This window comes from Xenopus laevis, chromosome 9_10L, assembly GCF_017654675.1.
Source record: "Xenopus laevis strain J_2021 chromosome 9_10L, Xenopus_laevis_v10.1, whole genome shotgun sequence".
Lineage (NCBI taxonomy): Eukaryota > Metazoa > Chordata > Amphibia > Anura > Pipidae > Xenopus > Xenopus laevis.
The window spans coordinates 48,745,347-48,760,848 of NC_054387.1; the positions used below are offsets into that span (position 1 = coordinate 48,745,347).

Genomic DNA, 15,502 nt, shown 5'->3' on the forward strand with positions numbered 1-15,502 from the left:
GCCGACGACTATTCTTGGATGCCGGCGACTATTCTTCGAGACTATTCTTGGATGCCGGCGACTATTCTTCGAGACTATTCTTGGACGCCGACTATTCTTGGGCGCCGGTGACTATTCTTAGACACCGGCGACCGTTTTTGCGCTTGACCAGCTTGGGGGCTGAAAAACTCGGCTTATACTCGAGTATATACGGTATATTGGTAAAACAAGACAACCTCCGAATATGTTGGGGGCCCTGGATATGTGCAAGAGCAAGAGCTTAGATCTCATGCAGAGAGTACTTTTTGCCCTGTCCAGACTCTGCATGTCAAACTTTTTTTTTTAAAAAAAATGCTGGTACAGGTTTGGGACCTGTTATCCAGAATGGGGACCTGGGGTTTTCCGGATAATGGATCTTTCCTTAATTTGGATCTATATAAAAATAATGTAAACATTAAATAAACCCTGATTTTGTTTCCAATAAGGATTAATTATATCTTAGTTTGGATCAAATGCAAGCTAAAAGGAAATTCTTCATAAAAACTTGGATTATACAGATAGAATGGAATATATGGGAGACTTTTTGTATAATGGGTTTCCGGATAACGGATCCATACCTGTACTAGGTGTAGAGCAAAGGTTCAGTGAGCATAGGCCAGCCCTACCTTTACTGCTAGATATAGAGAGCAGGTAGTAAATTCAGGGCTCTGTAGTTGCTAGCTTCTGTTTCCTAACTTTCACATCTGAATGATTCAAAATCACGGGCATTCGTAGGAGGGGGGCACACCGTTCGCTCATGAATACAGCTCTGCCAAATACAGGCAGCACTGTATTTATCTGGGTGGCTGAAGGTCTCTGAAATGTAGTGCAAGTGCAGTGTCCCGTCACAAGGCTTTAAAGCAGGAAGGTAGTGCAAAAAAATAAATGGCAATTGCTTCCCATTTTTTTAATCTCTCTTTTAGCACTTCCTATTGGTAAATGACTCCTTATAAGTCTAAATATTATAACAAGCTAGTTTTGTTGCCATTTTGCAGGCTGATTATTAGTGCAATGCTCACTGTTTTTCACAAGGTGGGGCATCTGTTCTGATTCATTACTAGCACAGCTCAGGTAGGAGTAAAAAGGCTGTTACTTTTAAATTTACAAATCTACAATTGCTTAGATGTGGAAGGGGCAATATGTCCCTGTGCCAAACATGAACAAAGTAAACAAGACTTGTGTTATGCAGTTATCCCCAACCAGTGGCTCGTGAGCAACATGTTGCTCACAAACTCAGTGGCCTCAAAGCAGATACATATTTTTGAATTCTTAGAAGCAACCAGTGGCGAAACAAGACCGTGTCTTGCCCCCACCCACTCTGCTGGTCACGCCCCCTCCTCATCTGCCGCTACTATACTATACTATAGAGGAAGCAGGTCCCCCTGTTCACTGGGCCCCCAGCGACCACGGGGTCTGCTTCCTCTATAGTGACACCACTGAAGGCAACTTTTAGTTGCATAAAAACCAGGTGTACTGCCAAACAGAGCCTCCTGTAGGCTACCAGTCCACATAGAAGCTACAACATACAGTAGTCAATCACAGCCCTTATGAGGCATGTTTTTTCATGCTTGTGTTGCTCCCCAACTCTTTTTTCATTAGAATGTGGTTCATGAGTAAAAAAGGTTGGGAACCCTTGCTTTAGGGCAGTGATCCCCAACCAGTAGCTCGTGAGCAACAGGTTGCTCTCCAACACTTTGGATGTTGCTCTCAGTGTCCTCAAAGCAGGAGCTTATTTTTGAATTCCAGGCTTGGAAGCAAATTTTAATTCCATAAAAACTAAGTATAGTGCCAAGTAGAGCCTCTTATAGGCTGCCAGTCCAAAAAGGGGCTACCAAATAGCCAATTACAGCCATTATTTGGCACACCAAGGGACTTTTTCATGCATGTGTTGCTCCCCAACTCTTTTTACAGTTGAATGTGGCTCACGGATATAAAAGGTTGGGGACCCCTGCTTTAGGGCAATGATAGATTAGGAAACTAGTCACCTGAAAAAATCTCTTCTAATCTTCACCAAATGCTTTCCCAAAAAAGTAAATTGGCGGTGGGTAAACATATCCATTAGTGATGTGCGGCTGGCCCAATACCTGGGGCACCCACAGGTCGGGCGTATTCAGGACACCCTTTGCAGTGCCTGCAACCTTACACTGCTGGCCTCCTGCTTCCGGCACTCTTTTTAATATATATATATATATATATATATATATATATATATATATATATATATATATATATATATATATATATATATATATATATATATATATATATATAACAAACAAGGGAAAGTTGTGCTCACCACTATTTTTTAAAACCATTAGGCGGGGGTGCAATGAGGGTGTGACCACAAAATACATATAGACAAAGACAAGAGGTCCTCTGCACTCAACCCATTATCAATATATTTAAGACAACGACATTTTGTGCATACTGCTACTAAAAAATGCCTTACCCTTTAAACAACACAGGGATTGTTTGTCCATATATTGCAATATATTTAAGCTGGCCAACTACGTCAAAGTCATCCCATATCTGGCCAGTCCTACGCTTAATTTTCATCTGATTCATTAAGAATTCAATTGCTTAATTATACATTTTACAAAGGGACTAAGTTTTGCCTGCAACTTACTAGCTGCTTTCAAAGTAAAACTCCCAAACTTGGCTGCCCTTTTATTAGACACCAGTGGGATCACCTGACTATAGCTGGGAGGGGTAGTTGACTATATGTATTTTGTGGTCACACCCTCATTGCACCCCCGCCTAATGGTTTTAAAAAATAGTGGTGAGCACAACTTTCCCTTGTTTGTTATAGTTATACAGGAGCAGTGACCAGCTCCATGTTGTAGCTCCCACCCCTCCCAGCTATAGTCAGGTGATCCCACTGGTGTCTAATAAAAGGGCAGCCAAGTTTGGGAGTTTTACTTTGAAAGCAGCTAGTAAGTTGCAGGTAAAACTTAGTCCCTTTGTAAAATGTATAATTAAGCAATTGAATTCTTAATGAATCAGATGAAAATTAAGCGTAGGACTGGCCAGATATGGGATGACTTTGACGTAGTTGGCCAGCTTAAATATATTGCAATATATGGACAAACAATCCCTGTGTTGTTTAAAGTGTAAGGCATTTTTTAGTAGCAGTATGCACAAAATGTCGCTGTCTTAAATATATTGATAATGGGTTGAGTGCAGAGGACCTCTTGTAGTTGACTATATATATATATATATATATAGCCTTTGAGAAAGGCTAGAGTGCTAGCCGAAACTTTAGTTTTTTTGTTTAATAAACACCATTTGTTTTTCTACTAAGACCTGTGTGTGCTCGCCTACCTTCCGATATCCACTATTATTTTGCTGTTAGCACCCAGGCAACAAGACCGTATAAACGAGCAGTGCTGGCTTCTTCCGCTCATTATATATATATATATATAGGGGAGGCGCCAGGTACGGGCGGTTGTGGATTGGGTCGGGTGCAGATCGAGTTTTTCTTGAATTTTTCACTAATATACATGCACAGACACTAATCTCCTTATCTACCTTGCCCTGTAAGGGTAAGGGCACATGGGCATATTCGGGGAGATTAGTCGACCCAGCGATTTAGCTCCTCTTCTTCGGGTCTACAATCTCCCCGAACTGCCTTCCCCTACCTTACCGCCGGCTATAATGAAAAATCGCCAGCGGGGTGGCACTCATGGTGCTTGTTTTCTGAAGTTGACCGAAGTTTCCTCGTGAGGCAACTTCAGGCGACTTCAGAAAATTAAGGGCCGCGTACCCTTACAACGATATTCCCAATTTGTTGCCTGTGTCTATGGGTAACAGATGAGGAGGAGTTCATTGCAGGAGGTATATTTTGTGAATGTTAATTATTATTATTAAATAATTATATTAAAATAATTACATTAAATGTCTATTGTTCCAAGTACAAAAATAGTACATAGTACTTTTTCCATGTTCTGCAATGAGTGGCACAAGTAATAACAAAAAAAAACAAATGTATTTTAATGAAAACAATGAGCAGTCTGTTCACCGCAAGCTTTATTTACTGAACTTGCATTGAACAAAGGGGTATAATGGCCAATTAAATATAGAAAAAACTCTGCTCTTGGAGCAACCCTAAATAGCCTTCACACCACCCAGTTGAGAATTCATGTGGAGAAGACATTGGTACCCTCTGGGGACACAGATAAAAATAAGCCACTCTGTAATAAAGGATGGAAAACAACAATTTATGTGCTGAAAACATCATCCCTGCTGCCAAGCACAACATCTTCAGCTCACAAGAAAATCCATAAATGGGTGTATTGCATTAGAAAAGGATCAAGACATCTGCATGATACGTGTTGGTTATAGATAGCCAAGCTAAACCGTTAAAAAATCAAATCCTTATTTCTGTAGAATGTAGTTTACTCCTAGCTGGATAGCTTTACCACATAGGACCATGGGCCAGGGGAGCTAGAGGACTGTGTAGAAATGAATGGTAAATGTACACTCCAAGATTTGTTTGTCTCAATCTTTCCATGGAAAAGAAGTCATTAAAGTTAATGGGATGCAGGCTCCTATGGCACCACTGATTGAGGCCACAGCAAGTACACAGATAGTGCCCTCCCCAAACACTGGAAAGAGAAAGGATTGCCAACCAGTAGTTATGGGAACCTCTATAGCAATAGGGACCTAGTCTATTTACAAAAGGATGATAATGAAATATTGTATGAGGTAATGGAAAAAGAACAGTTTTTGATACTTTAGCTCATGTTTTACCAACATTTTGGTGAATAGATACCCTACTGTGCCATTGTTCTTGATCACTGTGTTTGTGTGACCACCTCCCCCCTCCCACACACACACACCAAGGGCCTAAGCTGATTGACTCATATGATTTATAAGACATAAAAAGTTCCCCCCTATGTTTTATGAGCTCCTTTAATAAAAAATAAAAGTCAAATTAACACTGCTTAATGTTTTGCTACAATGGTATAACCACTGGGGATGCAAGGGGTGTGACTGCACCCAGGCCCATACCCCCTCTATGCCCACCAGAGGAGCAGAAATAAAGGGGCTTTCTTCTCGTTCTCAAAAATTTGCGTCTAAACGGGTTGGGGGCCTGATTGCACATCCTGCACCCTGAGACTTACTTTCTGGGGTTCTCTGCTGAATATCAATCTGGATAGGCTGTACTTTTGGTTCCTGATGTTGAGAAAGCCCGGTGGTAGCTGGTATGGAATTTTCCACTTGTTTGATGGGCTGAACCTCTGGGGATTTGGGCACCTGGATTTCCACTCTCTTGGAGTTTGTGTCTTCTGCTCTTCTTTGAACTGGTTCTGGGATTTTAGAGTTGGGAGAGTCCCCTCTATGGTCGTGAGGTTTCCCCAATGTGACCTCTGTTCTCCTTGGGATTGGTTCAGGGGGCTTGTGTCCAGGAAGCTCAGCCCTCTTCAGGCCAAACCTGGGCACACCAGGAGCAGAGTTCTCTACTTGCTTGGAGGAGATGTCAATGGAAATTTCTGTCCTTCTGGACATGGTTTCAGGGTGCCGAGATCCTGACAGCTCAATCCGCCTTAGTGATGATTTAGGGGATCTCTGGTTGCCTAGGTGGCCTTCTGCATTTCGGGAGCTTGGATCCTGAAACCTCTGAGCAGAAGCTGCAGCTCCTCTTAGGAGGGAATTTGGAGTTCTGCGGGGCTGTACAGGAGGATTTGGTGACTGGTCGACCTCGTCGACCTCAAAGGATCTTTTCAATGCTGAAAAACAAAATTTGGACCAAAACAAATGGTTAGGTCATGTGATTTGTAAACCATTTTGCTGCACATCTAATATTAGGAGTATTAAAGGGCTAGTTCATCTTTATATTCACTATTAGTATGCTATTGAATGTCCTGTTCTTAGCAATGTTGCAATTGGTCTTTTATAGTTTTTTGTAATTTCCTTTCTATCTCTCCCCAGCTTTCAAATGGGGATCACTGAGCTTGGCAGAAGAAAACAATTGCTCTGTGAGGCTTCACATTTTTATTTGTAGTTGTACTTTATATCAATTATATTTCTATTCATTTCCTCCCCTATTCTCATTTAATCTCTCATTTGGACCATGGCCTGGTTGCTAGGGTAAATTTATTCTGACAATAATATAGCTGCTTAAATTCCAAACTAGAGAGCTGCCGATCTGAAAGTAAATAAGTAAAAAAATAAAAAATGAACATCGGTTGCTGTAAGGTAGCTATATAAACAGGCAGCTATGCTTAATAAGTAGCCCATTAATAACAATAGTTGCATTTGTGCGTTAGACTGTAGCCATCTGTGAAGCTGTGGATTCAATTACCTGCAGAGGTATCAACAAGATAATAATATTACAGAAGCAGGCAATTCCGCTGACCCCTCTGACCCATGGACTATGGACTCAGAAAAGCACAATTTAACCTATTTCCTACCATAAGCCCTACTTCACGCAGCAGCAGGTGGGAGAATAATGAGCTAATATTTAAAATACTGTTTTCCTTCTCTCTGCTGTCCGAAAATCACATCCCACCTAAGCGTGTGCACACTTACACATGGGGCCGATCTTGTTACTCTCATGCAGAGATTGCCACGAAAGCAGGAAAGGAACAAGTGAATGACGATATCCACACTCAGCAAATCTGCTCCCAGAATAGAAAAGGGAGTCCAGATCTTCGGGGGGGGGGGGGGAGCTGAGAACAGGGAACTTTTGTTACAAACTCGATAAAAAAAGATGAATAGAAAAGCCTGGATGCATGAGTCACCTGGAGGGTTAACATCTAGCAGTAATAGCAGATATATATGAAAAGCATTAATTGGTCAGTAAAAAGGTTATATGGGGTAATAGGAGGTGCTATCGGAAGTTATAAAGACCAATAGGAGGAGTTATACAGAGCCAATATGAGTAGTTACAACGAGGGTTATATGAAGCAATTAGGGATGCACCGAATCCACTATTTTGGCCAAACCCCAGAATCCTTTGCTAAAGATTTGGCCGAATACCGAACCAAATCCTAATGTGCATATGCAAATGCAGGGGAAAACATTTTCTACTTCCTTGTTTTGTGACAAAAACTCATGCGATTTCCCTCCCCTAATTTGCACTGGAATATTATTGGAATTATAGGGAGACATTATATGGAGTAGGAGGAGTTATAGGGTGTGTTATAAGGAACAATAATAGTAGTTACAGGGAGTGGGTTACACATATAATAATAGGGTTACACTTCCCATTCCCATTTACAGGGCGATGTTATATAAAATAATAGCAAAAAGCTATATTGGTGCTGTCTTGGTTTATATGTTCATTGACAGGATTAAAACTACCAGGGGAGAACGTGCCCACTGAAATCCCTGCGTGTGCCGATGCCTGAACATTTGGGTTCAGTTTTTGCACATCGGCCCATGGTCCCCTAGTTATAGGGTTGCCACTTTTTCTGGAAAAAATACTGGCCTTCCTATATATTTATCTTTTTTCCCATTTAATAACATTGGGCTCAGCCATCATTTTTACCAGCCAGGCCAGTAAAATACAGGCCAGGTGGCAATCCTACCTAGTTACAACACTGGACTTATATTAAATAGTCATACAAAGAAGTCTATGGAGCACTAAAACAGTATGAAAGCCATAAAAATGTGATGGTGGGTCATATCTGGCCACCAGGCCTCCAGGTGGATAATAAAAAACGATATCAAACTTGTTTCAATAAAACTATTTTGGGAAAAAACAAAATTAAAGCAACTTATGCACTGAATACAAACACAATGCTGAAGATTTATGTAGCTGTAATGTGTCCCAGACTACAGCGCTTACATTCTCAGGTTCCTTGATTAGGTGACTTGCCCAAGTTTGTTTTATTGTTCCTATTTATTGATCCTAGTATCTTGTTGCTTTTTCACTTCTCCTAAACACTTGTTCTGCCTCTTACATGCTTAGTTTTGAATAAAATCTGTTTGGTTTGGGTCCTTCACCGTTGACCCTTTCCCTGTCCTTGTATTATTCCAGTGCAATGGAAACAGATTCAGATTTTCGTCAATCCCACAATAATGAAATCCCTTATCAGCCGCCAGATGCTGTATGGTCTTCCTACAATAAATGCACAGTACGGGTGGAGACTAGGGAGGCATCCTGCCCCCTCCTATTGCTTGCTGGGCAGGATTCACTCACAGAGCTGGCTCTATATAAACTTGCCATTAACCCCTTCACAATTGAAATGTCTATGGTTTAACATCTCTACTCTAGCTACCAACATAAATCCTCTTTTGGTTCTATATCAAACCTGAGTAAATAGCACCATCCCGTTGTAGTTTATCAACATCCAGAGGACAATAGGTTGTCCACATCTGTTCTATAGAAGAATATTGTAGCAGCTAGGAATCCCAACATATTGTGTGCCCCTACATTAGTTTCCCATAGAAAATATAGGATGTGGAACCTGCTATACAGTAAGTGTTTCCCTTTTGGACGATTAAAATCTGTCCACGTGCACAAATTTTAGACCTTTTCATTACCTGAAGTGTTTATGGCATGAAAGTTGCTGTTCTGTTTTTTTTGAGTGTAAGAATTCATCAGGAATCCGGTGATCAAAATAGCATTGCTATATACACCCATAAGGGCTCTTCTGGTTCCCTATAAATCTACCCTGTGACACTTCCTTGGATGAAATCATAACACCTTCTTCAGCTTTGTGTTATCAAACAAACAAGTCAGAGTCGGAAAAGATGATAAGAGGAAAAGCTGTGATGTATCCTGACTTCCCACAACAGCTGGTGGAAATCCCATCTTGTTTGGAAGGGATATGAGGTCAGAATAATGACAGAAATAGGGGTCAAAGGAAGAGAGAATGCAAGGAAGAGAAGGGCAAAGAGTACATCTTTAGAGAAGAAGATTCTAATAGGGCTAATAAGGGATAATGTGAGAAGTTATATGGAGGGGTTACTTGAAACAACTGGAGATATGATGACTATATGAAGCAATAGATGTCAAAGGAATTATTGGAACAGAGTGTAGGGAAAATTATATGGAGCGAGAGAAAGAGTTATAGGGAGGGAAAAAGTGACAAACCAGAGGTCTTCAGGCGTTTTGTGTTGCCTTCCAGCCAACATTTTATTGGTACTCCTTGTAACAGTCATTCTGCTATAGTTCCAGGGACAACCAGGGAATGAAGAAGCACTCACCCCAAATCTCCCCCTAACTGGCCTTCAGGCTGGACCCCCTTAGTTCATAACAAGGTTACAGATATATAGAAACATTGGGGTAACAGTCACCCTGCTATAGTTCTAGGGGTAACCAGGGTACATATAAGCACTTACCCCAAATCTCACCCTTACTGGCCTTCAGGCTGGGCCTCCTTAGCTCATAACAAAGTTACAGATATATTAAAAACAAGCCGATAACAGTCATGCACCTGTTATTCTAGGAAATTCCTGGATAGTAAATAACCAGTCCCAACAGTTACAGAAGTATTGCAATATGCTGTCAGAGTAAATGTATAACATGTTAAAAACAATCATGGGTAACACCATGGACAAATATCCTAATAAATTGACTGCAATTTTCCAAATACACACTGTATTGATTTCGGTCATCTTTTTTTTTTAGAGAGAATCTTACAAATGCTCTATACCGGTCAACAGTCTGATCTTGTAGAATACAAATACAAAACAAACCACTAAAGCCGTCATAGACTGGCCTGGTGGGGCCCTATACAAAGCTCAGACCAAATCAGCAGTTTATGGTCTGTGTATGAGGCATGCTTGACTGACATCTGACATATCTATTGTGTCATTTATAAAATCCCATCAATGTGTTCATATCTTGAATAACGATCAATATTCTGGCCCTGGGACTAAACAAGTGGTTGAATATTTTGAACCAAATTGTTGGTATTTAAATTGACCAAGTTCCATTCATTTGGTAACCTTACCATAACAAGTGGATCGTAAAGTGGATCAAAAAACGTTTTTTAAAAAATTCGTCAGTATACATCGAAAGAAAAAACAGCAAGACAAATTAAACTTTAAAATCGCAAAGTCTTTATTAAGAAATAACTTACCGAAACTCCGCTTGCGCTCCTCTTCAGAAAGCGATCAGGCGATCCATCGTGCGCTGCTCGATTTCTCTTCCTTATAGATAGATAGCCAGGGAGGAGAAATCGAGCGCTGCATGATGGATCAGTGCCATGTCGCCATTTCTGAAGAGGAGCGGCTAGAATGTAAATCGCAGGTAGGGTTGCCACCTTTTAAAAAAATCTCTACCGGCTGGTGGAGGGGGTGGGAATAAAAGGGCGGGCCCTGGCTGCAAAGGGGCGTGTCGCGACAATTAAGGGGGTGGATCCATGGCGCGTGATTGGCTGGGCAGGTCATGACGTCAATGGGGGCAGAGCCACAGCACGCGTTTGGACTCAAGCCAGCAGCAAAAAAGTTAGTTTTTACTAGGCTGGGTGCAGGCCACGGGCATTTGTTTGATGTATTACAAATTTACTGGCAGCTACATTACCCGTAAATTTGTAATACTGGCCCTGGCCTTGGCCAGGGGGCAACACTAATCGCAGGTGGGATGGCACTCGGAGCGTTTAATTTTCCGAAGTTGCCCGAAGTTTCCTTGTGAGGCAACTTCGATGACTTCGGAAAACAAAGTGCTCCAAGTGACATTGTGCAGACGATTTACATTCTAGTCGGCGGGAGGCAGTTCGGGGGGATTAGCCGCCCCGAAGATAAAGTGGATTTGTCACCGCCGGGTGACTAATCTCCCTGAATCTGAGCGTGTGCCCTGACCCTAAAGGGTGGCTTTAGGCAGCTACAGAAGCCCAAAACATATGTGTAAGATGTCCGGAATAATTGTTTGTTGAACTTAAAGGGAAACAATACCCCCAAACAATGTAGGTCTCTATAAAAAGATTTTGCATAAATCAGCTCATATGTTAAACCCTGCTTCATGTAAATAAACCATTTTCATAATAATATACTTTTCCAGTAGTATGTGCCATTGGCTAATCATAAATAGAAACTTGCCATTTTAAAAAATAAGGGCTGCCCCCCGGGATCCTAGGATTCACTGTGCACACAAACAAACCATACATGTTAGGTCACATGAGCCAATTAACAGACAAAACTCTGTCTTTTGCTTCTACACTTCTTCCTGTTACAGTTAGAGCTGCAGTATTTCTGGTCAGGTGATCTCTGAGGCAGCACACAGATGTAAAAGGGCAATATTTACTTGAATATATATATATATATATATGCTTTGGGTGTCCGCACTCGATCTCCAATAGAGTAGAGGTGCACGATCAATGTTCATAATATGCAGTAGTAATGGATCAGCACACTCATTTTAGAAGTGATTAAAGTGTCTTTATTGGTAACACAGCATTGTTATCCGACGTTTTGGTCCCACCTGGGGACCTTGAGTTCCCCAGATGGGACCGAAACGTCGGATAACAATGCTGTGTTACCAATAAAGACACTTTAATCACTTCTAAAATGAGTGTGCTGATCCATTACTACTGTATATATATATATATATATATATATATATATATATATATATATATATATATATATATATATATATATATATATATATATATACACACACACACACACATATATATATATATACACCAGTTTGGTAAGATTCTTTAATATGCCACTGTCATGATACAGGCCTGTAATAGTTAATAAAACAGGCCAAGGTATCATGAGAAATATGTCTACCAGCATCTAAATCAGACACATAACAGGCCTCTTTTCACTATGGTCAGAGGGGTCAGAGCTGTAATGCCCTCCTCCATGCCCTGGCTGATAAGAGCCATTCCATGGGGAGGGGGAAGCCCAAGGAGTGAGAACTTAAAGTTCCCAGCAAGACCCTCACAGGTGAAATAAAGGTCACATATAATGTATACTCAAATATATTAATCCTCACAGAACCCAGACCTGTTGTACCAACAGTATAAAAAACTGGTGATGGGTTCAAGGCAATTTTAGCTTTATGACGAGTCCAAACATGACTAGGTTTGGTACTCTGTGTATTAGATGTGAATATCTGGGCAGGTGCAGGTCACACAGTATTGATGTTTAGTATCTATGGAATCCCTGTGAGAATTAATAACCAATGAATATAATATCATCTCTCTCCTATGTTCCAATGGAGAGTTATGGTCATTATATTCTTGGTCCAGTTCCTACTCACAGGAGGTCATAAAAACTCAATCTGTGTCCTGCTAGGCCACGCCCCCTTGCATTCCTGAGGGAGGGGGGAGTGTGCAGTTACCTGATGCCCTGAAATCACTAATAAATAGTCAGCTCTTCGGACTAAATTTGGGATTTACTTTGGAGGACCAATTGCGATTGGAAGTTATCCCGTTTGTTTCCCCTTGCCTCCAGGACCAGGAATTCTATATCTTTGGAGTTAAGTATAGGTTTTCCATGTTTTCCCTTTTATTTAGCAACTGTATTCCCTTTTATTTAACAACTGTATTATTGAATGTATGTCTTTTTGTATATTGCACTGTTATACCTTTTATAATATTAAAGAGAATTTAATAAGATTGTCTTTGATGCTCTAAACTAACCTAGCCTGAAAGAGTGTAACTGTGAGCCTTAACCCTCTGCATGCTGAAGTACTTGTTGAATCAGTAGGAACTAACTGACTATAGTGAGAGAGTGTTTAATGCATTGGTGTATTGTGAGGTATTACCTGTTAGAGAGAACAGGGGAATAGTCACATTAGGTTTCTATGGCCTGTGAATGATAGATGGTGGCAGCGAATGAGTTTTGTGGGTGTTGGTTGGTGTTTGGGGTGCTTTTGTGTTAGTCTAACCTGTGTGCAAGGTGTGTGAAAGACTGAGTGAGTGACCCCTGATAGCCACACCTGAAGTCACGTGTGGTTGGAAGAACCGTGTCCGTGACAGCCACTTTATTTGATATAAACACTTATTTGTTTAAATATTCATTTTGGGGGTATAGTTTTCCTTTAAGTTGTCCTTTAATGTTGCTAGGCTCTGGTTTATCCTTATACCTTGTGGCAGCACCACTCCCAGCATTCACTTTTAGCCAAAAGCTGAGAGCTGTTGTGAACAAGAGCCAAAGAGCCATATCAAAGTCTATTTTGCTCCGGTCAGTCCCAGTGGAGGTACAGCACAGGCATATATACAATACATGTCATATATTCCAAATGTATCACTCTATGGAAAGACTTTCACATACATCTTGGAATGTTAAATTGAGCTTGGAAGCAACTTAGTGCCTTTATGACTAAGTGAAATTAGAGATAATCTGTCAGACCTGTGGAGCATAAAAGGCTCTAGGAATTTTCTCAGCATTAAATCATAGACTAGAGAAATCCCTTGTCTCCTATTCGCGATATTGAACTCAAAGTGGAAAATGAATGGAAAAGCCGATAAGGCTAGCTTTCCTTACGGTCTCCCCTCCCTGCTGCTTTGGTCTCTGCAGCTTGTGGCACTCAGTCTCTCACTAAACAACAGCGCATCAGCCCCTCATCACCCAGTTGTGACCCAGAGCCGCATACCTTCCAACTGTCCCGTTTTCTGCAGGACAGTCCTGATTTTGATAGCTCAGCCCCGCAGTCCCGGGTTTCTTACTGAAATGTCTCGACCTTCTCTTTGATGTCCTGCACTGACACCAGAAAAAGATACAAAGTTTCTGAAACTTAATTAAAATAAGGTGCTTTTTGGCAGAGAGCCCAGAACAGTCAGCAGCTGCGCTTACGTTTGTAACAATTTAAGATTAGCAAAGAAACAATTGTAACTATTTAAGCTAAGCAGGTCTATTCAAAGAACTGAGACCAACAGCTTAAAGGAGTGGTTCACCTTTCAGTTAACTTTTGATATGTTATAGAATTACCAATTCTAAGCACCTTTTCAATTGGTCTTCATTATTTTTTTTTATTTTTTTTTTTTTAATGATTTGCCTTTTCTTCTGATTCTGTCCAGTTCTGAAATGGGGGTCACTGACCCCATCTAAAAACAAATGCTCTGTAAAGCTTCAAATTATTTTTATCATTCTGCTTTCTCTTCAGGGCCTTGCCTTTTCATATTCCAGTCTCTTATTCAAATCAATGCATGGTTACTAGGGGAATTTGAACCCTAGCAATCAGATTACTGAAATTGAAAACTGGAGAGCTGCTGAATAAAAAGCTAAATAATTCAAAAACCTCAAATAATAAAAAATGAAAATCAATTGCAAATTGACTCAGAATGACACTCCCCAAATCATACTATAAGTTAACACATAGGTGGACAAGGGCAATTCACTTTCAGTAGCAAAACTGTTATAACACATAAAACATTGGACTAAAACTCCCAGAAATGTGTTCAAACTTTCATAACCTGACAAATTTTGTAAAACAGACATGGTACTTAGGGGGGGTGGCCATAAAATGGGAATGGCCAAAAAAATTGCTGCGCGGCACAAGTTTTTGTCCTTCTTTTCGTTTTTCAAATGTTGGGAGGTATGTTGCAGTCCAGATTTAAAGGAAGACTCAGAGTCTGTATCACTGACAGATATATTGACATGTGGTTCTTTACTGGTATGATTATACACTAAAGCTTAAACAGAATTAAATACATTATGTAGAGAGGTAAGAATTCAGCAAACACAAGGCTTTCCTTTCATACTGTCCTGTTTGAAACACTATGGCAGCCCGACCAAACTATTTTAATACACATATTCAGAGAAATAATATTAAACTATACAGTCTTCTATTGTACTACCTAAGAGAAACCATATGACAGCTCCTTCCCATATGCATAAATACAAATACAAGAAATGTTCTGGGCACACAATAAGCTATACCCTCATACTGTACTGTCTAAGGAAAACAATAAGGAACCGCCTACCCATATGTATCAATACAAATATACAGAGAAGGAATGTTCTGGGCACACAATAAGCTATACTCTCATACTGTACTGTCTAAGGGAAACAATAAGGAACCACCTACCCATATGTATAAATACAAATATACAGAGAAGGAATGTTCTGGGCACACAATAAGCTATGAACTCACACTGTACTGTCTAAGGGAAACAATATGGCACCTCCTAACCATATTTATTATAAACATACCGAGGAGGAATGTTCTGGGCACACAATAAGCTGTACCCTAATACTGTACTGTACAGCTCCTTCCCATATGTATAAATACAAATATACAGAGAAGGAATGTTCTGGGCACACAATACACTGTACCATTATATTTAATTGTCTAAGGGAAACTATACGTTATCTCCCTCCCATATCTATAAATACAAAAGAAAGTTTCTGTGTGCACAAAATGCCATACCCTCACACTAAACTGTTTTATGAGAAAACAGTAGGACAGCTCCCATCCTAAACTCTAAATGTGCAGAAATTACATGTTTATAGGAGCAGAAAGCTATGGCCATGTGCACTGAAGGGTCTGATGTGGATTTATTAAAAAAAATGAAATCTATAAAAACAGTGGATTTCCCTCTTAATGAGAAATAGGAAGGGACATTGCATC

The 15,502-nt window shown here is 40.4% G+C and overlaps 1 protein-coding gene across 4 annotated transcripts in view; it reads right to left on the reverse strand.

The window, feature by feature from the left end:
• Positions 1-15,502, reverse strand: part of septin9.L (septin 9 L homeolog) — a 117,379-nt gene that overhangs the window by 56,228 nt on the left and 45,649 nt on the right. For all 4 annotated transcript variants that reach the window (XM_018235392.2, XM_018235393.2, XM_041577200.1 and 1 more), the window contains one exon: positions 5,142-5,747. In XM_018235392.2, the coding sequence (XP_018090881.1) occupies positions 5,142-5,747 (606 nt within the window). The remainder of the gene's footprint in view (positions 1-5,141; positions 5,748-15,502) is intronic.